The following is a 26,107-nucleotide window of genomic DNA, read 5'->3' as shown; positions in this document are numbered from 1 at the left end:
TTTTTTTTTTTCTTGTTTTGTTTTGTTTGTTTGTTTTTAATTTATTTCCACAAGCTCATTTGCTTGTGTAAGGCTTTAGTTTTGGTGCTGTTTGCACTCTTCCACAAGGTATGGCTGAGGCTTGTGCAGAAGCATCTCAGCTAGATTTCAAGTAATTTGCTTGGAGATTCTTTGTGCAGCACAGAGACGATATAGAGCTCAGCAGGAGCTGTAACAACAGTCGATTCCAACCTGCCATGACTACACTGGCAGCAGCCCTCAAACCACCTATGTGAGAGCCAGCCCCAGTGCCTTTATACAGTCATTAGTTACATGCTCTTTGTGGATTAATGTTAGCTGGGTAAATCAGCACCATATCAACTGTTTAAAGGACTTTTCATTTCTGAGCTCCTGGTTTGGGGTTTGAAATGAAATAGTGCCTGAAAACTGTTCTTGTACATTCTCTGTTAGATAAACCTGTGTGGAAATATCTTACTGAACCCCAGAGCTGACAGCAATACACGTTTCTGTTATCATCCTGAGCAGAAAGAGGCAGGAATGAATGAACATATTGTATGGACTATACTGTAACACTAAATGCAGGGCTGAAGAGGTTTTGTAGTGTGAGGTTCACCTTCCTCCTCCAGTGCTCGGTCTGAGGATAGAGACATTCACTGACTGTAAGGCACACCAATCCAACAATTTTCACAGGCATTTTCAGACACACAAAATGCATCTTAGCAGGAATTCTCCTCCCATGAAGTTCTGATAGGATTTCAGCAGCATGACTCCTGTTACATTCAGCAATAGTTCCACAGCAGAAAACTCACACACCACTTCAGAAGTTGATTACTCATTGTTTGACCTCAGACTGTGTCAATGCATATATAGGTGGCTTTAGTTGTACTTCCCCAGAGACAGTCTCCTTCTCTGACTCATTCTGTAGTCACCTGGATCTGACAATCACTGGAATACTTGGCTTGTAAGTCTCCAGTGGTACACTGCAGAAGAAAGGCTTTCAATTTTGGAATGTAACATGACCTTTTTATAATCAAGTTATGTTGTAAGATTGCAATTTTGCTTTCTGAAGTTAAGCAAATGAAGAAAGCAGCTTAAATCTTGCTGTAAAAGAAAAAAATACCTAATGTCATTTTGCTTATTTGTATTTGTATGTGCGCCTACAAGTGCACTTCTGGAAATGAGCGTAACGAAGAAGACTAGGGGGAAAGCTAACTGTAATGCTTTCCTGCTGGCTGTGTTCAGTGCCACCTACTTTGTGCAGAGCACTCCACAGATATCATTTCAATAAATAGAATACTCAAGTAGATTCCTTAGCTATTTGATAGTATTTGGGCTCAATGATATTCATAGGAATGAGATTCCTAAGTAGGATTCAGACAGCTAAAATCACTGCAGATTTGACTCTGGATCTGTGAGTGCCCTTGTGGCTCTTAGCCTTATTCTGTTCTTCATAAATATATATTGACATCATAGAATGTGATTCTGAGTCTCAGACGCAACAGTGAGCACCCAAAACTGTTGCTACGTTCCCACCAGGAGATATGGCATTCTCAGAAAACTAAGTTATTGTATATGACAGATGAACTTTCCAAGTATGTTGGTTTTAGCTTGATGAAGCAGAACAATAATTTCAGCTTTATTTGGCTTCTTTTCCCCAGTAAGTTGTATCAGTGCAAAGTACCATACAACTACTGTTTTTCAGAGGTTCTGGAGATCTTTGCCCTTGTGAGATTCCCTTTTTATTTTTTATTTCCTTTAATAGGTATCAATTGCCATCAATGGAGAATAAAAGTGATAGAAACATTGCTATGCTGGATTGTGGAGAATACTTCTAAAGCACAATGAATTTTCAGTTCACTGAGCATAGTCACACTTAGGGAGTTGGAATGATGTAATCCTCAGAAATCCCATTGAAAATCAGTGTCCTGAATGGAAGGTATCACTCCCCAGCAGGAAGTGTCATCTGGATTTTCAGGTCTTAATGTGATTGCATTGTCCCAGAGTCATTTATTTTGCTTCCTGTGACTGGCAAATTTCCTTTGTTGTTGAGACACACATGAGATGATGATGAAGGAAAAATGGGAAAAAAAAATCTATTTTTCCTAAAGGCAGAAAAAAGAGTAAAGGGAGGAGGAGGCTTATGTAGACACACATAATAAGGACTACCTGTGCTGTGGATCCTGTTTTATGGACCCCTGCCTCAGAGGAAGTTTTCCAGAGCATCAAAGTCCCCCTTTTTTACATGGTCCCTCACCACAGGACTGGCTCATTTAGCATTTGATAGCACCTCTCCAGCCCTTATCCTGCTTGCATCAGTCAAAGAAGGGAGGAAACTAGAAGAATAAGTAGCTTACTTCTGCTTAATGACCATGGCAGCTATTGTGACCCAGCAGTAGTTCAGGGATGTGCCTGCAGGGCCGTGAAGAGATGCACTGGCAAGCTCTCGAAGTGATAATTTGGGTAGATATAGCACTGCAGCTGAAAAAACAGAGTCCTCCATGGGAGACAGCTGTGTCAGGTCTCATAAGAACTGTGTTGGATATTGGAAGCTTTCTGGGTTGTTTGAAAAGAAATGGATACTTCATTTACATCCAGAACTTGAAACCTAGAATACTGTCTTCACCAAATTCTGCCTTACACTGCTGTTCTGAGATCTGTGTTAACAGCACTCAGGTCAGTGTGCAAATTCAGGTCCTGCATTCACCCACATTTCACTGCCATCCCTCATTTAAGCCTAGATGAAAAATCCCCACTCCACAGATAAGGGCATGCTCAGTTTTTAATGGGATTGCTGTCCTCTCACTTCATCCTTTGGTCCTGCTCCAGGATCCCACCCTTATGCCATTCCCAGTCTGCCACTGATTCCCAGGAGCAGAACCCGACACCTTCCTATGGTTTTCCTTCTCAGGGAGCTGCAGGGAGGAGTGAGGTATCTCTTGGCCTCCTCTTCTGCAGACTGGACAGCCCAGTGAACCCTCAACCCCTCCTCACAAGACCCGACTTCAGCCATTACCAGCCCTGTTGCCATCCTCTTAATGCTTCCAAGGACCTTAACATCCTTTTCACATTGTGGGGAATGGAACTGAATACAAGTCTGTGCAAGTCTCCACCAACCCTAAGTATAGCAGGAACATCACCTCTTTTGACTGGTTGGCTATGCTGTGTTTGATGCTTCCCAAAATTCATTATTCCAAATGCAATAATTTTATAATACTCCTACTATAGACATTTTAGCTACATGGTTGAAATTAATGCGAAGAGGAGAAGGCTGCCAGGTGCAGTCTGGGCATAATGCACCAAAACCACAGAGCTGGGATAAATAAGAGAATGCAGAAATGATTAATTGCAGTTGGAATGATTTCCAGTGCAAGAGTACAAATGAATCTTTTCACGAGCTTGCCTAATGAAGGAAGCATTGGGGCCACATGTTATCAAAACTGGAGATTACTATCAAGAACCGCATTTAACAGCTGGGTTTGGTTCATCATTCATCTTTCAGCATTTACCACTCAGCATGGGGACTCCCACAGATGCTAAGATGGATTCACCCCCTCTGGAGACTGACAAGGAAAGTATTCATTCACCTTAGTTTCAGATGGGATGGAATGGTTTTATTAGAGTGTCTGATAAGACACTTTGTTTTGGTTCTAGAAGAAAAACTATGCTGATAGCACACCAATGCTCATAGTTGCTGCTAAGCAGAGTCATACAGAGCCAATGCCATTTGCAGCAAAGGGCCCAAGGAGCTGAATTAAGACAGCTGACTTAAACTAACTAAGGGGATAGCCCATAAAATATGGCATCATGTGGATATAGTTTTGACAGGGGTAGGAGTTCATCCCTCTTCTGCTGATGGGAAGCTAGCTGGGCAAAAGCTGGGGAGTGGCAAGCAATTGCCTGTACAGCACTTATTATATACATTCATATATATTTATACATATATGTAATGTCATAATTATTTTCCTTTTCTCCATCTTAGTAAATAGTTTTATTGCAACCAATGAGTTCTACTTTTTTTTTTTTTTTTTTTTTTTTTTTTTATCTTCCCAGTTCTCTCCTTGGTCCCACTGGTAAGTGGGGGAAGACGGAGAGTGAGAGAATGACTGTCTGGTGCTGGGCCATCTGTTGGGTTAAACTGTAACAACTCTCCAGCCAGGCGGTAGCAGCTGTGCACCTTTGGTGTAGGAGCTATGAGGCAATGTGCCTCAGCAAACATAAAGGAGTATTCAGTATACTCAGGGCTCCTTGCAAATGGGCACTGAGAAGTTCCTGTGAGTGTTAAGTGCCTCAGAGTCACAGGAGGTGTCTGATGCATTATAACATCAGGCTTGTTTAAGAAGGCAGTTTATTGGAGAGTCCCATTGGCTGCCGCAGCAACAGACTCTGTAAAGAACCAGGGGGAAGTGAGATGCAGGGGATGTAAATGGTATATTGGTTGCTTGTCAGAATATCAAGCATCTACTTTTTTTTTTTTTTTTTTTTTTTTTTTTTTTTTTTTTTTTTATGGATTTGGGCATTAGCTACTTGTATTTTTGTTTTATTTCCTTTTAAAAAAATTGTTATTATTATTTTTATAGTTTTGGCCTAAGTATTCTCAAGAAACAGCCATAACCTAAAAATGACTGGCAGTCTCAGATGTTCTTGAAAAGCACCTGGACTGTCTGCTTCTTCATACTAGGTGAAAAAACACTATTTGATTGTAATTCTTTTCCAAATTTTTAAAGATAATACTTTTTTTTTTTTTTAATGCATTATTATTATTTTTAGATTTTAGGCAGTAAAATCAAATTAAATGCATTCTTTACCTTTGAAGAGTTTTAGATTTGTTCAGAAACCTTGGCTACACTTCACAGAAATTTACTGCTTTTATTTTAAATGGACTATCAGATTAGAATAACACAGTAGGATGAAGTGTGAGTATGTGAAATGATGCACTGGAAAAAGCAATGAGGTGTGTCCTTTTTACTTCTTAACAATGTTTAATATCTACACAATTCCTTCCCTGGAATAATAACATCGACTTCCCTACGAAAAAAATCAATGGAAAAACAAACAAACAAACAAACAAATAAACAAACAAACAAATAAATAAATAAAGCAGTTGCAAACTTTGATGCTCAGTTGGTTACCTTTCAATTTCTGCTACAATTGGCCCATATTTCCTGTATACGTTTTACTAACCTCATCATTAGCAGACTAAGATAAAATTGGATTCTTCGCTCAGAATCAGTAAGTTATATGAAACATTGGTTTTTAGATCATTTGCTAGTACCTTCTGTTTTCATATGTTTAAACTCCCCTATACACCATTGGTATTTAATATATATATATATAAATGATCAGGAAAAAAAGATTGGTATAGTGATATTTTACTTTTTCAGTTTAATACTGAAGAGATGAAGAAAGTGGGATAGGCATGAAAAGGTAATCTCTCCTATTGTAAATCTGAGAGAAAAGGGAGATAGTGCTTGCAGTGTTACAGGGAGTGTGTCCTGCACTGATGCTGTAGAGTAAGAGATGCTAAATCCATGCCCTCACACAACACTTCTCCTAAACCCTAGAAGGATGCAGTCCTCGGTACTTACTTAACAACTTCCAGTGAAACCAGTACAGTGTTGATAATGTTTTTTTCTTTTGATAGATGTTTACGTGATCTGTTTGGGAAAACTCACTTTCTGCTTATTTTCAGCCACATCTGTACCAGATTGTACGGAGGCTGAGGGATCTGTACTTTTGTTTCAATGTATATTGCAACATTTTTATTGCATTCCACAGGTCCTCCAGTAAACGTTACTTGCAATATTTTTATCAACAGTTTTGGATCAGTCACAGAAACCACAATGGTAAGTGCTATGATGCCATTGGCAAGAGAACAACAATACTTAATATATGTCATGAACACAACCTGTCAATTTTTCTATTTATTGTTCAACTTGCAGGTCCTCCTGTAAATGTTACCTGCAACATATTTATCAACAGCTTTGGTTCAATAGCAGAAACTACAATGGTGAGTGGGACTGGTCATTGAAGCCATCTTGTGAAGGAGTGGGATGTGATGTAGAACAGAGATATTCTAGATGTGGGTTCTTAAATTTACTAATTTCAGCTAAATTAAAATATAAGATTTATAAAATAACTTCATTTATATAAACCTATTGAACTCATATCTTAATATATATCTGTAGTTGCCGTGCCATAGTCTGTATTGACTGTGATGGTAGTAACTACAGGCATGCCCAAGGCAGTTTGCCCAGCTGTTGTTAGCACTGCAAAGGCAGAAAAGTTGCATGAACTCAGCTGTGGGGGTGCTTGCCAAGGGCTCAGTGTTTGATTGGGTCTTAAAATCCTTGCTGAATTACCTGCTCCTGCAGACTGGGCTGACAGAAGTACTAGAATTGTCTCGATTTAACTCAACTATATCTGACTTTAGAAATCACATTGGTAACTAATGCACAGTATAGCTATGAGTAGACTTGATTATTTTCAGGGCCAAAATTGTTCTAGAAAGTGTTGGGATAGCAGATGACTGAAATTTTTCTTCTGACTGAATTCAAAGGACACTGTCAGCCATAAAATAAGTATGAAAGTCAAAAATTCATTTTAATATTTAAAGTTAAACAGTTCAAATTATCATTTCAATATGAGATAAGGTTTTTAATAAGACCTGAAGTCTAGGATTAAAGAAATAATAAGAAAAAGAATGGTGATGACAATTGTTGTCTAATTTTCTTCATTTTTAGTCTGAAAGCTAAAAAAGTTAAACTTTCATTTTCTTTAATACTCGCTGAGGAAAAGCAAATCTGAGCACATGTTTAAGTTTTTAAACTCATTTTGCAAACAATGAATGAAAAAGAGTGGTTACTTCTTCAAGCATACATGCACCTGACTCATGAGGTTAATACTAAGAACATTTTTTTTATGCTTTTCACATCATGTGATAAAGATATAGTAATAACCAGGTGTGCGTGTATGTGTGTTAAATCCATTCTCTAAACAATTTTGTGACAGATTTCCAGTTTTACTTTATATCCTTTAAGTTTCCTCTTCCATAAAGTAATAAAAAATGTGAGTTCTCACCTTCACGGAAATTTTGCTGGAGTTATGCATGTTGTCTCAGGGCACAATTTTCAGCTATGGACACTTCTGAAACAATTGAAATGCTTTTTCTCTACCCTGTTCTGTGACTATTCCTACAAAGGGCTATCTTTTTTTTTTCTTTTTTTTCTTTTTTCTTTTTTTTTTTTCTTTTTTTTCTTTCTTTTTTTTTTTCTTCCCCTTTAAAGTGAGAGTCAATAAAGATAGGACTGCAGGACTGAGTTCTTTTTAAATAAAATTAAACTTCTACTTACAAAATGACTTAAATTACAGCAAAGAGCTGCTTTCTATTAAAAAATAAGATAAAAATTGGCTTGAAATAAGGGAGAAAATAATATGTTTTCTCTAACTTAGACATTTTATTTAGCATTAAAATACTTTATTAGCATGTAATTACTTGAAAAAAATATATAACAAATGTTAAATAACATTTTTGAGAGGCAAAAGGCAAGTAGTTACTAAAACAGGTTGCTTTCTCATATAGTGTAGGAAAGATTCTTCTATAAATGACACAGCTATTAAATACATAGTTAAAAATAAACAGAGAACAAGATTTTAGAATACATATCTATAATATTTTGAAAATGACTTAGAAGAATAGAACTAAAACCAAGTAAAATTTTATATGAAAACTCCCTTAATCTTTATTTAGAATAATTATCAACAGGCAATGTTTTGAAAACTTTGCTGTCCTGTGTTTAAAGAGTTTGAAAAGACAGATATGAATGTAGACTTTTTTATCCAGCTGTGTCTGTTGATCTTAAGATGTAGAGACATTAGCATAGCTTTAAGTAGCAAAAAATCCTGCACGTCACTGGCTTTACAAGATGGCATTCAATGAAAATATTTGCACGACCTAATGCTGATTGCATTAATTAGACTCCTTCATTGCTTTGATTAAATCCCCTCATTGCATTTTACTGTCTATCAAATATGTTAATGTGCACCTTTTCAATGTTCATTAACACATTCTGCTGAAAACAGCTAAACATTCAAGTTGATAAAAACAAAGACTGTTGGCTTTCTTATTTTGCTTTTTTCATAATGCTGGAAAGTGTGGAAAAAGTTCTCCTAGATGCAGTTCAGTGGTTTGATATTGACTTTCTTAATGCTGTAACTTCTTTAGTGACTTGTATGAACAGTTTTAGAATGTTTAAAAACTGCTCTGAGAGGCAGACATCAATTGCTGTTCCATCTGCTTTGTTGTTCTGAAATAAATACAATCATGGTAAAAATGTTGGCATCCCTTGTGATAAATAATGGGTTTTGTGTGACTCCTAGGATCCGTTTTCCCTTTAAAATGCACTTGATCATTTTGACCAATAAATAAAAAAATAACTTAAAACTCTGGATTGCAAGTCAAAAAGAGACATTCCTGCCTCAGGGATCAGGGATGCTTAATGAAACTATGTATATATACTGAAGGGACATTGTCAAGATATAACTTTGAAGAGCTGCAATAGCTCACTGGAAACCTTGGGAAATGAAAACTTGTTTAGAGAGGCTTTCAGCAGGAGGAACATGGCAAACAGGATTACAGTCCCAGTTCTACTAAATTCAATCAGTTGTCAATAATGTTAGCAGGAGTATCTTCTGCTTTTTTGTTAGGATAGACACCAGGAGTACATTTATCCCTGTGTGAACAGCTAGCACAACTCACGCATTTTCTTCTAAAAGCTAAAACCTATTAACTGAGAAAAGAAACAGAGTTGTCTGCTGACTCTCTTCAAAAGGATCTTCACTGTCTTCATGAGATTGGCTCCCAAAGATTTACAGAAGCAAAATGCCAGTGTGTGAGACACATTGCACTATTATGTACACATAGGACATTTGTATCAGTACCATGATTTATTTTGTTCCAAAAGCAAGTTTCTTCCACATTAAAAATGGTTTATATTATACCAAACCAAAATATTAAAACAAAACAAAACAAAACAAAACAAAAACAAACAAACAAACAAACAAAAAACAACAACAAAAAAACAAAAAAAAAAACAACAGAAAAACAGACCAGATTCAATATGGAATTGTTGGAATTTTTCTTTGTTGAACTACCTGCCATCATTTAAACTAATTTGCAAAGAAGGGGGGAAAAAATAATAAGAATAATTAAAAAAAAGACATTCCTGTGTAACTTCATAGAATAATGTGATTATGCCTTATGCCAGTAAGCTTTATATCTATGTTTAGAAGCATTTATAAATGCAGTATTCAGCAGAAAATTCACTGCTGTTGAATATCACAGATGAGTAATCTACATCAGGCTAGGCAAAGTCCCAAAACATTCAGATGTTCAGTTTCACTAATGACCAGGATATTTTAGCTATCAGCTGTAGGAGAAGTTAAGAGCAGATCGTACGTTGATGGGCTAATTGTTAATTACAGAAATGACTAACTATGGGGACATTATTATTGTGGTTACACCCTGTAATCAATGACTGACTATGCAGCAGATTCTCTGTTGAGAAAAATGCATCAAAATCCAGTCATGTTTTGAGTACTTGTGTTAGGAGAAAAAGAACTGCCATTCTTTTAAATATTTTAGGGAGAACAGATCTTGGCTGTCGCTGTGTGGATTATAGTCCCACTAGAAAACACACATTGCAAATCAATTTGTTAGATTCCAATTTGAGCAAATGAGCAATTTACATATGCAGTTTAAACTGCACAAAGGACTCCCACTGAAGTCACTGGTGACACCTTACATACTTAGGTGTCTAGTTAAACAAGCCCTTTTCTGTTATGGCCTTGAAATAGATTATTAGAACACTATTTTTCAGTTAGCATTCATGTTTTGCACTTGGAGAGAGAATAGTCTCTCTGGTCAGCCACTCCTATGTCTGCAAGACCAGCTAAGTCTGCTGTTAGCATCAGACGTCTGACTTAACACTTGGGGTACCGATGTGACTGGAGGGGAGGATGGTAAGAAAGATAACACCAGAATAAGTCCAAAGCATGTCCAGTGTCAGAAAAATTGCACTGAAAAAGGAGCGGGGCTCCCCAGCTCCCTTTGTCACAGTAGTGCCTGAAGCCAAAGGGCAGCAGAGCTTTGCTGAAGGCCTGGAGGGAGAACCTGGGGGCTGTAGAGATGACATCCCTAACTTTGCCCAGCCTGAGGAAAATAGAAAAAACGTTTCTCTTTGGTTTTTTTAACAGAAACTTAGTATCTGTGGATTGAGTCCCTAAATCTTCACATAAATCTAGTAAAACTAGTCAGAAGACTATTCCTTCAGTGTATTAGCATCGCCCTGGTCTTATGGCTTGAGAACAGAGGAAAACTCTTTATATGAGTTGCCTTGAGCTATCACTGGCATCAGTACTGCAACTGAGATTGAAAATTCAGGTCCATGCTTCTCATTCAGAGCAGTAGTGCTGTCAGAAAGAATTTGTGGAGCAGGTGTACTTGTGATAGTGTAGGAGTGCATTACTACAGTCCTCCCACACCTACCCTCAGGAACTCACAAAACACACACCGTCAGCTGCCTGAGCTTCATGTTGAGATATCATCCTCAAGAGAGTTTTTCTCTGGGAGTTAGTTACAATGTTAGCATAGGAAAAGTAAATTCAAAATTCTACACACAATCACATCTGACTGTGTAAATGCACGTCTCTCCTTGCTGCTTATTCCACAAGCAGAAGAGTAAAAATATAATTATGACATTATGATATGAAAGTTATATTCTACTTCCGATTTTATTCCTTATTAACATGTTTTTATATAAACATAAGTAAACATGTATTTATAGATAGTGAAGCCAATCAGAGAGAAACAAAGGTTGCAGTGCTGCTTTGTTTCTAACAGCAAAGTCTGTAGTGAAAAACTTTTAAAAGTGTATCAATGTGATGGCTCTAATATATTTATGAAGGTATATATTGGAGAAGCTTATATAATCCTATTGGCATTATTTATGCTTTTGGTATAATATATATCATCATATGTAAGCCCTTCTATGAATAAGGGTTTTCCAGATTCACTTTTGTTTGCTAAATCACCAGCTGCAGGAGTTCGTAAAGGAATATTTATTTTTAGATATTTCTTAGCACTTCGCTGACTGACTGATTTATGATTTCTGTGTCATGGGTGAAGAAATACCTCCGCTTTCTATGGATTCTGTTACATATCTTGTTCCATATTAAAAAACAAAACAAAACAAAACAAAACACCAGAGTGCTACACACCTAGTTCGAGTGATTATATAGTGTTACTTCATTCACTGATAACACCTCTTGCCTTCTTTTAAGTAGAGAGACAATCAAAAGTTCTTCTGTCTTCATAACTAAGACTGTCTTATACAGACTTGTAAGACAGTTTATAAGATCAGGAAACAAAGGGAAATATGCTCAGGGTTGGTGCATTCTTTCAAGATCTGATGATATTTTATAAACTCAGTATGGCGAGTAATAACTTGATTGATAACTGTTATGAAACAACTCCATCATAAAGAGTGCAGTGGCTTGTGAAAAATAGTTACAAGCTTTTGCAAGATCTTTAAAAAGTCTGCCATTCTTAAGCTGCTGTCTGTTCTGTCTTGTACTGATTAGATGTTTTGATTCACATCTACCCAACAGCAAAACAGAAATAATAAAGAAAGCAAGAGATACACATTACTAGTGAAACTGGAAAACACCATCCCATAGGTCTCAAAAACTGTGTTAGTTTATATGTTAGAAATATTTTGCCTGGGCAGCAGCACACTTCATCATGAATCTACCAGCAGAATGGTGGGAATGCTAAGGCCTGGTGGGGCTCATTCCACAACTCTAATCAGAGTGAGAATATTTGTTTACATTTCAAGGGTGATAAATTCTTTACACTATAAAGTTCAGTGGCCTATCTAAACCCATGCGGACTCATACATTTTCCAAGTCAAAACCACAGTTTTACCATTTAAATGTACTGCAGGTACCCTTGAACAAATCCTAAGTTTTGTACAGATGGCAGAAGTATTCACTAATGTAATTTTTCAGGTAATATAATCAAATAATAAACAATAATAATAAACAAATAATAAACAAATATTATTAAATATTTTCTCTTTAGAGTAATAGTAGGTGCATTTTTAAGAGAGTATTCATAGAATATCTAACTGTGGTAATTTAAGGTAAACATATGCTACAGTTGCAAAGAAAGATAGGAGAGATTATTCTCTTACTTGCTGACAGGATGAGGAGAATGGGCACTAGCAGTTTTCCATTCCCTCCACTGGATTCTGGATTAGACCCTAAAAGCTCTTTTCATACACCCTTTTAATAGCCAGTTCTCGACATGGTGTAAATTCTGGTTCTAAATGAACCTTTATATAATTGCTGTCTTCCCAGTTGTGACTAACAGACCACTGAACAGAAGAAAGCAATTAGAACATTTTTAAGGGGATTCAGGGAGGGAGGAGTGAATGAAAAAGCATACAGAGAAAAGCATATGGTAGATGGAAAAAGGATGCAGACAGTAAATAGGAAGTGCTGATTTGATTTCTTCTGTACAAATCTGGCTTCACTGAAATTAGCAGCTATTCATGAGTACATTAGGAATAATTGATTTGCGTATTGGAAATAATTTATTTAAATTAGCAGTTTTATAACAAATTTGTTAAAATTGTATGTAGCTAACCACAGTGCTTTTTAACTTTCTAAATACCACTGGGATAATCCGTAGTATTAGAAAGGGGGTTATATTTAACATTGGAGGTTGCAGTTGATATTTTCTTCATAACTGAAGTAATTTTAATTTGGAAAATGTACCAGTCATGTTTGGTTCAGTACGACATTTAGACTGCTTTATTTTCAAATGACAACTTTTGCATCCAAAGGTTAGCATAAATCTTTGTTGTAATGCTGAAATAAGTCTAAGAGCATAAAGAAAAGTAAAGTGGGCTCCTAGTTTTTCTAAGTGGCTTAATAACCTTTTTACATGGCATTTCTGTAGGACTACAGAGTGAACATTTTTTTGAGACAGCAGTGGAATGATTCACGCCTGGCTTACAGTGAATATCCTGATGATTCCCTGGATTTGGATCCCTCCATGCTGGACTCTATCTGGAAACCAGATCTATTCTTTGCCAATGAAAAGGGAGCAAACTTCCATGATGTCACAACAGACAATAAGCTGCTAAGGATTTCTAAGACCGGAAAAGTGTTGTACAGTATCAGGTAAAGCAGTTAACTTTATTTTTCTGCTCTTCATCCCATTGCTTCCTCTTACTCTCTATTTCTGGATGTAGCTGGTCTTGGAGAATATAATTTGCATATTTAATTTTTTATTGCTCCATGTGTACAACCTAAATGAGATTTAATCACAGCAGGATAGAAAGAAAATTTGCCTACATTCCTTTGCTAAGCTTTTAGTTCTCACAAGATAGTAAGTGGCACAGCGGTACTTTCTAGCCTTGCTGGAAACTTAAGGTTGTCTACTACTTTTCTGGTATGCCTCAGGAATTCCCATCATCATTATTAGCTCAAGTCACTCCTCTTACAAAGAAAAAAAATCAACTCTTCCATAGTTTGCGAATGGCAATTCAGAAGTAAAGGGGAAAGTTATTTGAAGTAATACTTTTTGAAGTACTGAAAACCTGAAGTAAAAATAGGCTTGAAACACAACAAATTTGACACACGAGTCTCAAGGTAATTGGATGTATCTATTCACAGATAAAAATAATTGGAATTATGGAAAGCTTCTTTTAAAATACTAAGTGCACTGAAGTGTGTGTCATGTGGCTGGATTTAGGCTGAATGGATAAACACAGTTTGACAAAATATGATTGGATTATATCTGATAAAATGGGACATATGTAGAGAATCAATTGCATTGCAAAGGCATCAAGAACAGCAAATGTGTAGTATTTAACATTCAGCTTACCGTGTACTGTTAATTTACTATAAAAAGCCAAGGTGAAAAACATTGCATTATTGCAATAGTTTAGAAAGAGGATATTGTGCTCTGTGTTTTCCTAAGATGCTCCACAGTCAGTTACCTGCAAGGTGAAAAGTAAACATGGTAGTATCTGTTTAATGGACCTGTTTACTGAATTTACTCACTAGTACGGAAACCATCTCAGAAGACCGCAATTTCTGACCAGACATTCTGTTTGTGACCTGAATTTTTCTCTGAGGAATTATTATTGATCCAGGTTAAGGACAACTGAGTTCTCTAGGATGCTAAATTAATAAACAGTAACATAACATTTCCTCCATTTACTTGATTCCTTTGGAAATTCTTTGATAAGAGCTTAACTATGTTTGTATGGATTAACCAGCATGGAACATAAGTATTTACTGAGCAAAGTTTCAAATTAACATACCTGAACAGTCTGAGAAAAATGGTAGTACAGAAGAGTGAGACTAGCACTAGCAAAGTGATAAATATGCTGTCACTTACAAATATTTCGTGTTTCACTCTGAGAAAGAAATGAATGCAACTGTTTGTTTGAATGACATCGGACAGCATCTTATTGGAGGCAACAGTGCAGTTGAATGCTGCTCTGAATGCAAATGGATAATTTCCCTGACATTTGTTCATGCAGGAAAAGTAATATTTCAAGCTGTCATACCACATTTGTAAAATTCCCACTCTAAAATACAAATTTATATGAAGTAGAGTAAGCAGTATTCCAGTGAAGGACTAAGAAAAGCAGTCTTACCTGATGCCTCTAACATGGCATATAATTTTGAATCATGTTTTACAGTGAAGAAAACTTTCTCCAGTACTCAACTTTGAAGTTAGAAGTAATTAGAAAAACTTCTTCTGTATGTACTATTTGTCAATTTCTGTTAGTTGTGCTATGCTGAAACAAATAATATTTTAGTGATTTGTTTCAGTGCACTGAGAATGGTAAAATGTTGCCATTTTCACTCACACACCAACCAGACCTACCCTGACATAATGGTATTTAACTTTTAGCATTTAGCATGCTCCAAATGTTTAAAATGCTTGTAAAACACATCTGGGAAGTAGTACTGTGGTCTGTTTTGTCATATATTCAAATTTAATAAAAGCAAGGACAAGAACATCAGCAGCATCTGGAAATACGCTCTGTTAGAGGCATGTGTGGCTTATGCTAAATGCCCTGAGAAGCAAATCCTGCCCTTTCCAAAAAGAATTTGGACTGAACAATATCCTTATTTTACTGAAAAGGGACATTTGGTGTAGGATGTGTGTGCTTGTGTGTATTGCAGGATCACAGAGGGTCTAGGCCCTTGTTAGTCCCACCACAACACATTGCTCTTGGAATTGTTTTGTAGAGTCATAGAATCACTGAGGTTGGAAAAGACCACTAAGATCATCTAGTCCAACTTTCAACCCATCACTGCCATGCCCACTAGCGCATGTCATTCATGTCACCCCACTATAAGCAAAAGTCTGTTTGCCCTTCTTTTAGTAAGGTATTATCCATCTCGCATCCATTGGTGATGGTAGAGGTGCCATAGATTTCTGTCACTTTTTTCCATACAGTAGATAGCTATCATGCTCATGCTTGCAGTCTACTAAATCTATTCTCTGGGAGTTGTTATGGGAAATAAAGCCAGAGTGGCTGATGTACTCACCTATGAATCATATAAGTAAGTTTAGTATTCTAAGGCTATTTTTAGGTATTTTATGCATGCTCAGATGACTACTTTGGTATTTGTTTTAATTTCAGATATCATGGTATATATGCTATATAAAGCCTGAAGCAAGATTGGTATGGAGAAGAGCTTCTGTGCTTACAATACTTGGAAATGAGGAATATAAGGAAAATGAAAGATTATGGAGCTATAGTGATATAGGCCCAATAAAAATCACAAATATCACAAAAATCACAATAAAATCTTCATTATATTGAAGAACATTTGAAGTTTTAAGGTGGAGAATGACATTTTGCTGTAGTCCTGGAAGCTAAATGTCACGCAGCCCATTTCTTTAGAGAAGACTAGTCTACTTGTGTACTGCAGAGCAGCCGAAAACCTTTGGGAGGGAACTCAGCATCGCTCAATATCACAGATATTCACTATTGTCCCTAGTGAGGTGACAACAGCTCTTAGAGGTGCATGTATTTTAGAAGTCAGCAGTTACAGTAAAGTTACATTCAGCAAACAACTTCAGTCAACTTCAGTCTCAGTGGCACTCTTTGAGTTGCACAGCTCTGTTAAATAACTACAGTTTTTGCTTTAAAGCTCTCTGCAGAGAGCACTCAACAAGAGGGGTTCATTATAGCAGTGTTCAATATAATTGGCTTATGTTGTGTATATATTGTATGCTGAAAAACAACGAGACTAAATCTCAGCCCACACAGTGTCACCCTCCAGATGCCTGTGACTCATCTCTCTGAGCTCACAACCCTTGAATGATCTCTGCATGGGCTGGATTTTGTAGAAGGACAAAAAGCTTGGAAAGAATGGCAGTGCTGTGTGGTGATACTGACAGTCCTATTCCTGACACTCATATTCTGTGTGACACCTGGGTTTTGTACTGTGTATGCTGTTGAACTGATTTTATGTTCCAGGGGCAAGGATTAAATCTTCCCTGTCCCACTGTGGGCAGCTGGGACACCAGCAAAATGATAAAGAACCTCACAGGAGGCTTTGCCTTCTCTTCGAGCCACACATTTGTGTACCTGATTCCCACAAACTCACTTCAGGCTGCCAGAGCATCTGCTGAAAAGCTTATTTTAGCAAAGTGATGGAAAGTGGAAGGTGGTTTTTTTTTTTTTTTTTTTTTTTTTCTGTTATACATTAATTGCTTCCCTCTCCTTTTAATATTTTCAGTGCATCTTAGTCATATGATCTCGATGCAGAAGGCAGTATAATTCTACTGTAGCACTGGTCCATGGCTCTCCTGCCTGAAAACAGCAGATTTACTTGCAATACCATCTCTTGTGCCACGTTACTCCAGTTACCAAAATAGAATCTTTGTTCAGGGGCAGTAGACCCAACTGACAGAACACTGTGTCTAATCTCCTTGGATGCTCATTACTCTAATCACCACCTTAGGTTATATTAAAAGTTATCGTCTCCATTCTCCTCATGTAAATAATGAGAAATAATATATTGCACTTGTATAGTTCAGCTTTTCCGAGTAAAAGTCCTGTGCTTTCTAGTCTTCTTTGTCAAGCCGTTCTCTTATCTCTATGGGATGGAACATCCCTTCTCCTTTGGAATGTTCAAGTTGGATATTAGGAAAAACTTCTTCGCAGAAAGAGTGGTGAAGCACTGGAACAGGCTGCCCAGGGAGGTGATGGAGTCACTGTCCATGGAGATGTTCAAGAAATGTTTAGATGTTGTACTTGGGTACATAGTTTAGTCAGGTAATATTGGTGGTAGGTGAACAGCTGGACTAGATGATCTAGGAGATCTTTTCCAATCTTGATGATTCTATGATTCTATGAAATGCAAAAGCAAATTTGAAACTTAACACAGTTTTTCTCTTCACCGTAGACTATTTATGGGAAAGAAATTCCATAATATTCCTGAAAAAAATATACATATACATGATCATATATTTGATTTTTAGTGATACTAAAAATTTTTTTGCCTTGTTACAGTAAATTCAGGAAAGGATCATCTACGATAATTTCAGAGTGTAACCCATATCAGCTACCCAATAAAGCATCTGCATTTACACCTAATGACATTGTGTGCAAATCAACAATAGGATGACACAGTCTAGTCTAACAGAGTGTTATAAAATGTTATGTTCCACATTTCTGCACACACCCTGTGCTTAACTTTGATGACTACAGTTTTATTGCAATCTAGTGTTGGGATTTAAGAGGATTTGGACTTTACTATCAGCATTGTCTTTCCATGTGACAGATTAGCAGAGAGGGTGAAGAGAGACTGTTACTATGATTGATATGCCTGCTTGCTAGGTAAGAGCCCCTCTCCTAGCTCACATTCATTTTATTTCCTCAACTCCTATCAAAATAGCACTGACAAAAGCAGGGCTTTTCCTTTGGAACTGAATCTTAATCAGCACAGGAACATTTTCATAGAACATTATTTACCATACCAATGGCAAAACGAGTCCATGCTCATTTCCCTAATCTTCTAAAAGCAAAAAAAGAATCTTCATATGCATTAAAATGACTTTTCCACACTCAAGAAAATAAAAGGGCTGCTCCAAAACTAATGCCTTCTGTTTCATTATGTTGACTCACAATGTTGGAGGCAGAAGTTGGTGTTATGGCAGTAAAGGTTGAATCTTCCCGCCAGCATCCTGGTACATTTTGTTGCCATATGACAGGTGGCAACTGAGGGGCGATCAGACTTCTCCATGAAGTAAAAATGGCACCCACTGACATTCATTAACACTTTCTGAATGTTTATAGAGACTAACCAGTGGATGTGAGCACAGTGAGAAGTGTGTGGTGTATTTCAGCTGTGATGACAGCAACAGTGAGTCACCTCCTCTGGTTCAGGCTGTTACAAGCACAGCATTCAGGCTCCTGTTTATCACTGTTGATGATGCTCATGGTGGTGACTATGTTGAAAAATGGTGTTTTCTATCTGAGAATTTGCTCTATCAAACAGTGTTACTGTACTCTTTTCAGCTGTTGTAATTTCCATGGAAATAAATAAAAGGCATTACTTTTGGAGTAACCTATATATATAAAAATGATTTTAGTAATAAGCAATGCTGAAATACTAACTGGAATAGAGCACAAAAATAAAGAAGCTTTGGATTTGGCTGCTATAATGTGTTAGAGGCAGAGGCCTTACAGACTTTGTATAAATAGCGCTAGTATCACTAGACTTTACTAAACTGCACACTGAGACATAGTGACTTCCCAAATTGTAATTGCATGCTATGTGAATACAGTGAGTTTGACAAATTTGTCTTCCCATGGGCATGATTACAATAATAACAATGGTTTCAGAGGCTAAAATAATGCAACCTTTTATGGGAAAAGCAGCTATTCTTATTACAGTTGAATTCTAAGTCCTTGAATTATTACTATCCACCTACTATTCACCCATCCTTTCTCATCTTGCCCTTTCTCCTGCCTCTGTTCCACCACCACATCCCTTCGGTTTGTGGTCTTTTAACTTAATGCGCTTCTCATCCTTTGGGATGGTTTCCCAACGGCTTCTTGACTATGCCCTTTCCTCACCCATTCTTGTCTCTCATTTCCTCACAGCCTACATACAAATCCATACTGAGGAACTAGCTCTGTTTTTCCAATACCTTTACTTTTCTGTTTTGCCTAAAGTACTTGTTTTGCATAACAAGTAATAAAACCTCCTAAATAAATAATAAAGCCTAATGCAGGTATATTGTTATGCAACTAGCATAGCTATTGTCAAAACCCCATTGATCATCTTGCTTAAGGAAAGAATAATTTACATTTTAATGACGCAAAATTAGTTGCATTTTCACTTCATCAGACATTTAAAGCAATGTAGGGATATGAACATTATACTTGAACATGCACTGCCTCACTAATTCCTCTAATACTGTGCATGTCCCTAGATGACATACAAAAACACTGGGTGTGAAGTAAATACAAACACAACAGAATATCTGCTTAAACTAAAGGAGATGCTGCCAGGACAACTGGCTTCAACAAATAGCTCTACACTGGTCCTAGGGAAATTTAAATTGGAAGTTATATTATTCCCAGTCATCAGTACTTTGAATTCCCAAACAATATTCCAACAGAAATAGTGGTGGGCATAGAGAGGAACTATATATCATTAAACAATCATAGAACACAATATCCCAAGTTGGAAGGGACCCACACAGGTTGAGTCCAACCCCTTGCTCCACATGGGAACGCTTAAGTTTAAATGCTCCTTGGGCTGCAACAGGTTGGGGCCGTGCCCACAGCCCTGTGCAGACAGTTCCATGCCCACTATCCTCTTGTGGAGACACTTTCCCTGACCCCCAGCTGCCCCTTCCCTGACACAGCTCCGTGGTGTTCCTCAGCCTCTCCTCACATACCTTGCCTTGACTGGTTTTGAAAGGAATTAGATGAAATGACGACATGTGTTAACAGATTATCAGATTTGATGGTCCAAGATGTCCTTTCTATAGCCCTATATTCTTGCATCTCAAATGCACAGGGCACAAATACACAAAGAAAAGGCTTTATTTTTCTAAGCTAAAAAAGTGGGAAATGCTGTTGGAGCGCAATTTGTACGCATAAAGTTGTTCTTGGCTGACAGTATTAAAAAAAAATAATTGGCAGGGATTGCTTCTGGGTCCAATGGGATTAGATAGCAAGCCACACATCTGGGTACCTGCTCTCCTCATGGGTAACGATGATGTCTTTGACTGCTGGTGACCATTTACCTGTAATGTATATTAGAGCAGTTAAATATTTGACAGAAAAAATGTAGGTTTAGAAGCCATTTCTAATTGAATGGCATAAAAAAGCCTATTTTCCTGGAATATGCTCACAGAAATGGAGGTCTTCTGCCAATTGCATTACAATATATGACTTGAACAGGGATGTCAACATGCCTGAGGGAAAGGGATGTTGTACTAAACACACACTGCAGGAAAATTAATATAGAAAATAACAGAGGGAAAGGGAAGATTAAACTGTATTTTTAATGGATTTCAGAATTTAGCTGTTACACAAAACCATACTTGAATTTAATTCCTCAGATTTGCTTGAACAAAAATTGGGAAATCATTTGCTGGCAACTCATGTGCTGGCATTGCGTACCTACAGACAATGCTGGCATTACAATGAGAAGTGGGATGTCCATAATGAAAATCCACCACTCTGTTTTATGCCAGCTCCCATTTTAAGCAGTGCACAAAGCAAAGCACTGGAGGGAGAGACTACATGATCCTAAACAGCAGTACGTGTTACTCCAGCCTGCATCTCTTTTTACAGGAGCAGCCAAGGCTCCACATCTCCTCCTAGCTCAACTTCAGCCTGTTCCCATCTGACAGAAATGAAGCCACAGAACATGACAAACATTAGAGAGGGATTCCAGGGCTCCTCAAAAATAAGGAAAAAAGCAGACAGTTTGACTGTTCCGTTTAACAGGACAAAGCCTGTAGACTGTGAAAATTACCAGAATTGACATTCAAAATGATGAGTCAGGTCTCTGAAAAAATAATGAGATGGACTACAAAATGAAAAGCCCTTTAAAAGAGGAATGTCACTGGGATTTATTTTTTTGGCTTTCTGATGTATGAACAGTGTGTGCGCTTTCCTTTCAGGCACAGATGAAGATCCCCAGGAGAGGGGGATGGGAAGGATATAAAGAGATTTTACATTCTCCTGCTTATTTCAGTGCCACTAGTCTGAATGGCATTTGCTCCCGTGTCATGCAATGCTGTCATGGTTGCTGTGCAACTCCATCTCCCCTGCCAGTTAATGGGGAACTTTGCCTGCTTGTGCCTAGGCAATATTTTTATGTTATTTCAACAGTTGTAAGAATCAAAAATCTAATCTGATTAAAAAAAAAAAAGAAGAAGAAAAGATGTTGTTTGTTGCATCTCCTGTCCCACTAACTAAGCTGTGGATGTGTGTCACCTGAAAGAATGAAGGAATGAGAATAGAAGCAGAGTTATTTTTTATATCATGCCCACTCATGGTGAGGCTTTTGCTGCTTTTCATGTTTGTGAGGAGCCAATTGTGCTTTTTTTTTTTTTTAGGAGACAGAAAAGACTACTGTCCTGATCTCCATCAGTATTTAAATTTCCAGCAGTACCTCTGTAATTCTGGAGTCTAACCCCTGTATTTTCTCATTAGGAAAAATGTTCTGAGGCAGCTGGTGTTCCATAGCCTGCTCACAAAATGCCACACTTGCAGGTTTTGTTCATGAAGATGTCATTTCCCTTCTTGTCAGACACCTGGTGCTGGGAGATCCAGATTCTCTTGTGGGATCAAGGCCTTTTTCCTGGGGGAGAGCTGTCGCCTAGATCAAGTGAGGTTCTGGGGGAGTCACGGCACACCAGCTGTTAGCTGCTTGTAAGCATGAAGTGCGTTGGAGTACAGCTTAATGTTTGCTGTGGATCAGGCAATTGTAGCTCAAGTGAGATATTTTCTTACATTTCTATAAAAGTAAAAGTAAATATTGAATTACGTAACATGTAAACCCAGTTCCCCAAGGGTCTAACCCAGTACTGGCAGTTCTTTACTTCAGTTTTGTATTTCTGACCATTCACAAGATGCTTATATACATAACATTCTGAAGTGTCATTGTTTTTTTCTAGCATTTGGGGTTTATAAAGAAGGAATACCTGTGGCTGGAGCTACAGATATTCAATATCATGGTGATAAGCATTAGTATTCAAAAACTGTAAGATGAAGAGCTTGGGGATGATGTTGAGAATAATCTGCTCACAAATATTGGAAAACTATTGATTTATCTTATTTATTTATTTGTTGGTATGAAAGGAATTCATCCCTGAGGAATCTCTACTGATGGTGCTACTTTGGAGATTACGTGTCAAAACATGGACTGACTCCATGTCTTAGTAGTCCAAAGAGAGGTGGCAGGGGATGTGGCAGAACTGGGATAAAAACAGGGCAAGGGGAAGGGGAAGGGGATAAGTTGCAACAATAAGGACACAGAGGAAAGAGGCTTTTTTTTTTTTTTTTTTTTTGTTTGGTTTTTTTTGTTTTTGTTTTTGTTTTTTTGTTTTTGTTTTTTGTTTTTTGTTTTTTGTTTTGTTTTGTTTTTTTTTTTTTTTAAACAGATGAATACAGAAAAGGAGAGATGTGGGGTAAACAGGCAGGAGTAGGTGGGGTGGGTGAAGTGTGTCCTGGAATCAGAGAAAGGGTAAGACAAGGGAGAAGGATGAATAGGAATGAAGTGAGCACAGAGTGCTGCTGAACTTTGTTGCAGTGCATATGAACACCTCTATACTCCCTTGGCTGCGTGTATGTGCATCACCCTCTCTGACTTTTCCTCAGTTGATGATGACTGGCTACTGTTACTCTTGGTGCATCTGTAGTGTTCATATGCTGAACTCTGCTGCTGGCCGGTGTGAGGGCCAGCCTGTTTCTTTCTGTAGAAAATATTGACACTGCAAAACAAAGCATTCAGGTGTTAAAGATCATCAACATGGGCATTTTTAATGAATAACGTGCTGTCAGGCTATTTAACTTTTCCCACAGGATGCATTGTTCTGTCTTCTACAGTAACATAAACCACGACTTTCAAAACTACTGTTCCCTTGCTTGCATAAGTAGGAAACACGGATCTTTGAACAATGCTGATAAGGTATCTTTCTGAGATGGCTGGAATTGAAAAATGCTGAGCTGGGGTGGGAAGAGAGAGGCCCAGGTCTGAACAGTTTCTCAGGATGTTCTGGTGAAATGCAGAGATGAAAGAGGGGACCTTGAGTAAAACGCTGAGTGAAGTAATACCAGCAGTGCCCTTTGTACCTTGAAGTCATTGTAGGAATCAAGAGATGCTTCTCAGAAAGACAGACCTAGCATATGAAAGAAACCTCAGAAAGTAGGTCCCTAGAGTATTTGAGTTACAGCCCTGCCTCTGCTACAGTATAATTCTGTAGTAGTTTCTTTTTTATTATTATTTTGTGACAGTGCTGACTAATTTTTCACTATCTGCTTTCTGGCTCTGCTTTTGCATTTTGTTCTGTTCAAATTCCAGGGCTCAATTCTTCCTTGACAGTGGGATGGATGAGGGAAGGCAGAGAGTCACTTGGCTTTGCCTGCAGGGTGTCCTGCTGTCCCTAGCACTGTGCCTGTTGTGCACAGAGGGATCCTGAGCTCTGCACCTTTCTTCTGGTTCCTGTCTACTCTGTTAAGCCCCAGAGCTCTCCTCCTGAGCTACCTGTGTAACCCAAGCCTGAGTAGCAGGGGATAGTTACAAAACATGTTGTTTGTACATCTCAGCTGCCTTGATAGCGGGGTGCTGAAAAATAATTGTTGTATAACAGTTTCTTCTGATGTATTAATGATTACAGTATTCATCAATGTAATTGCCAGTTAAAATTGCACTTTGTACCAAATCTCCAGGGGCTCCTCTTGAATTTGCCAAGTAAGTGTGATACATTTATTTATTTATTTTTTAATTTAATTTTATTTTTTAATATTTTCTGTCAATGACATTGTTATAGGCAGTGTGGGTAGCTGTATCTGCCTAACCATTTCTGATCCTATTTCCCTATTATAGTAAATGTTCAAGTAGTGACATGGCAATGGATTTGGTAGAAAAAACTTGCTGAATCATGTTTTTGCTATATAAAGGTCAATTGCTACAAACTGACCCACCACCACGGGCTTCATTTGAGCTACTTGAGACTCCAGTAGCTGAACATTTAGCTTGTAGTAATCTTTCTGAAAATCAGTAGGTTTACAAATAATACCAGGCAAAAAGTGCTAAGTTCAATACTTGTTTTAATCCTGGTAAAAGGGATTACAAAGATGCTATGATTGACTACTCTGCTGAGTTGAAGAACAAGGTAAAAGAGCATGATCACTTGCACTAGCCTCAACAGTCATCAAATAGAAGTTATTTTCCAATTGTGAGGGTAAGCAGAGAATCATTTACACTTTCTGAAAGACATTGTTGCTTAGGGAGAAAAAGTTGTAGGCCATTGTGTGAAACAGCTTAATGTTCATTTCCTCAGCTCATCTCCAGATGAATAACTGACATATCCATCTAGCCAGTAGGGGAAATAGGTCACATCTTCCCCAAGAGGTGTGAAAGCACTTGATAACTCGTGAGTTTCATACTAAACTAACAGATAAGATACTCCTGCCCATGTATATAGTCAAACCCTCAGATTTCTTGAAGGTTCCGGGGAGGAGAAAGGAATGAAGGGGAGAGGAAACAGGGTGAGTGTACAGTCCACAACTGATGGTTGGTAAAATCTAAGTGGTGTATAGGTCCTATCTTCTTCAGAAGATGATTATATATTTTGCAGTCTTTTAGAAAATCATTTGCATAAAGACACGCTTGAAATGAACTTCAAAAATTGAACCCATTTTCAGAATATGACTGAAAAGAAGGAAGGAAATTTGGTATGACAATATTTCAGGAAAAAAAAAAAAAAAAAAAAAAAAAAAAAAGCAGAAGCAGTCTATTGTCAGTACTGGGGATTAGCAGTTTAAATAGTTCAATCTTTAATCCAGGAAACTAGTAAAATGAGGCCAATTATTATTTGCAGGACACTTAAAATATTTAAAGTAGTAGGGGCATGCTTTCAGAGGCATTCATGTCGCTACTAACTGTGCTCTTTATTTCCCTACATGGCTTATATTTTTAATGCTTAAGCTATGTGCTCTCAAAGGTTAAGTAACAGTTTATTTACTGTGGTGGTGTAGCAAGGACCACTGGGTGATCTTCATCTCAATGAACTTTAGCGCCGTTGACAACCAATTTCTGATTTCCTGATATTGACATCCTGCACACTGAAACCTGTGTCAGTAGGACAAGAGTGGTACATTCTCTATGTAGCTCATGGGTAAGCAAAAGCACAGAGATGATGAATAGGATTTTTGATCAAAATGGTTACATTCTGATTACAGTTACCTAAATATCGTCTTCTTATCATAGTGATTTGATTGCATGATGGTAGGACTAAGACGTACAGTCAGGCCTTCCCAAAAAATGCACATGGTAAAAAGACAAATTGAGTCAGTTGTGTGTGCTGAGAAACTCAAATGACTTGAGGAGCACAAAATCACTACAGGGGACAGAGTTGAGTGAGATATGTCTCCATATAAATTACATTTGACTTTGTGACAACACAGTTTCCAGGTTAGCAGCTGGCCCATTGGTTCACTGGCATAATTAAAAATGTATTCCCATTGTTCCATAATAATGCTTCAGTGTACCTTCAAGTGAGACAGTTTAGTTCTTGTACTTGATGATAAGTGGACACAGAGGTTTTTGTTAATTTGTTTTCTTTGTGTCGAAGTGTTGAAGGTAATCTGAAATAATATATGTACTCTTTATATAACATAAACCAAACTCTTAATATATTTCTTTTTTCTGTGCTTTTTACAAAGAAGATAGTTATTTGTAATTCTGTCAGACCAATATCTTGTTTATTAAAAACATTTTCTTCTCCCCATGGTAACAAGAAAAAAACAGTGGAAAA

General features: G+C 37.5%; 1 protein-coding gene across 4 annotated transcripts in view; it reads left to right on the top strand.

Annotated features, from left to right (window-relative positions):
* The window catches only part of GLRA2 (glycine receptor alpha 2), a 122,726-nt gene that overhangs the window by 14,606 nt on the left and 82,013 nt on the right, over window positions 1-26,107 (top strand). The window contains exons 3-5 of one of the 4 annotated variants that reach the window (XM_072354003.1): window positions 5,776-5,843; window positions 5,940-6,007; window positions 13,019-13,242. In XM_072354003.1, coding sequence (XP_072210104.1) covers window positions 6,005-6,007; window positions 13,019-13,242 — 227 coding nt within the window. In that variant the 5' untranslated portion in view covers window positions 5,776-5,843; window positions 5,940-6,004. The remainder of the gene's footprint in view (window positions 1-5,775; window positions 5,844-5,939; window positions 6,008-13,018; window positions 13,243-26,107) is intronic. The other 3 variants (XM_072353977.1, XM_072353987.1, XM_072353995.1) reach the window with 3 other exon arrangements.

This window comes from Excalfactoria chinensis, chromosome 1 (assembly GCF_039878825.1).
Source record: "Excalfactoria chinensis isolate bCotChi1 chromosome 1, bCotChi1.hap2, whole genome shotgun sequence".
Taxonomy (NCBI): Eukaryota; Metazoa; Chordata; class Aves; order Galliformes; family Phasianidae; genus Excalfactoria; species Excalfactoria chinensis.
This window is presented reverse-complemented; position numbering and strand designations above follow the sequence as displayed.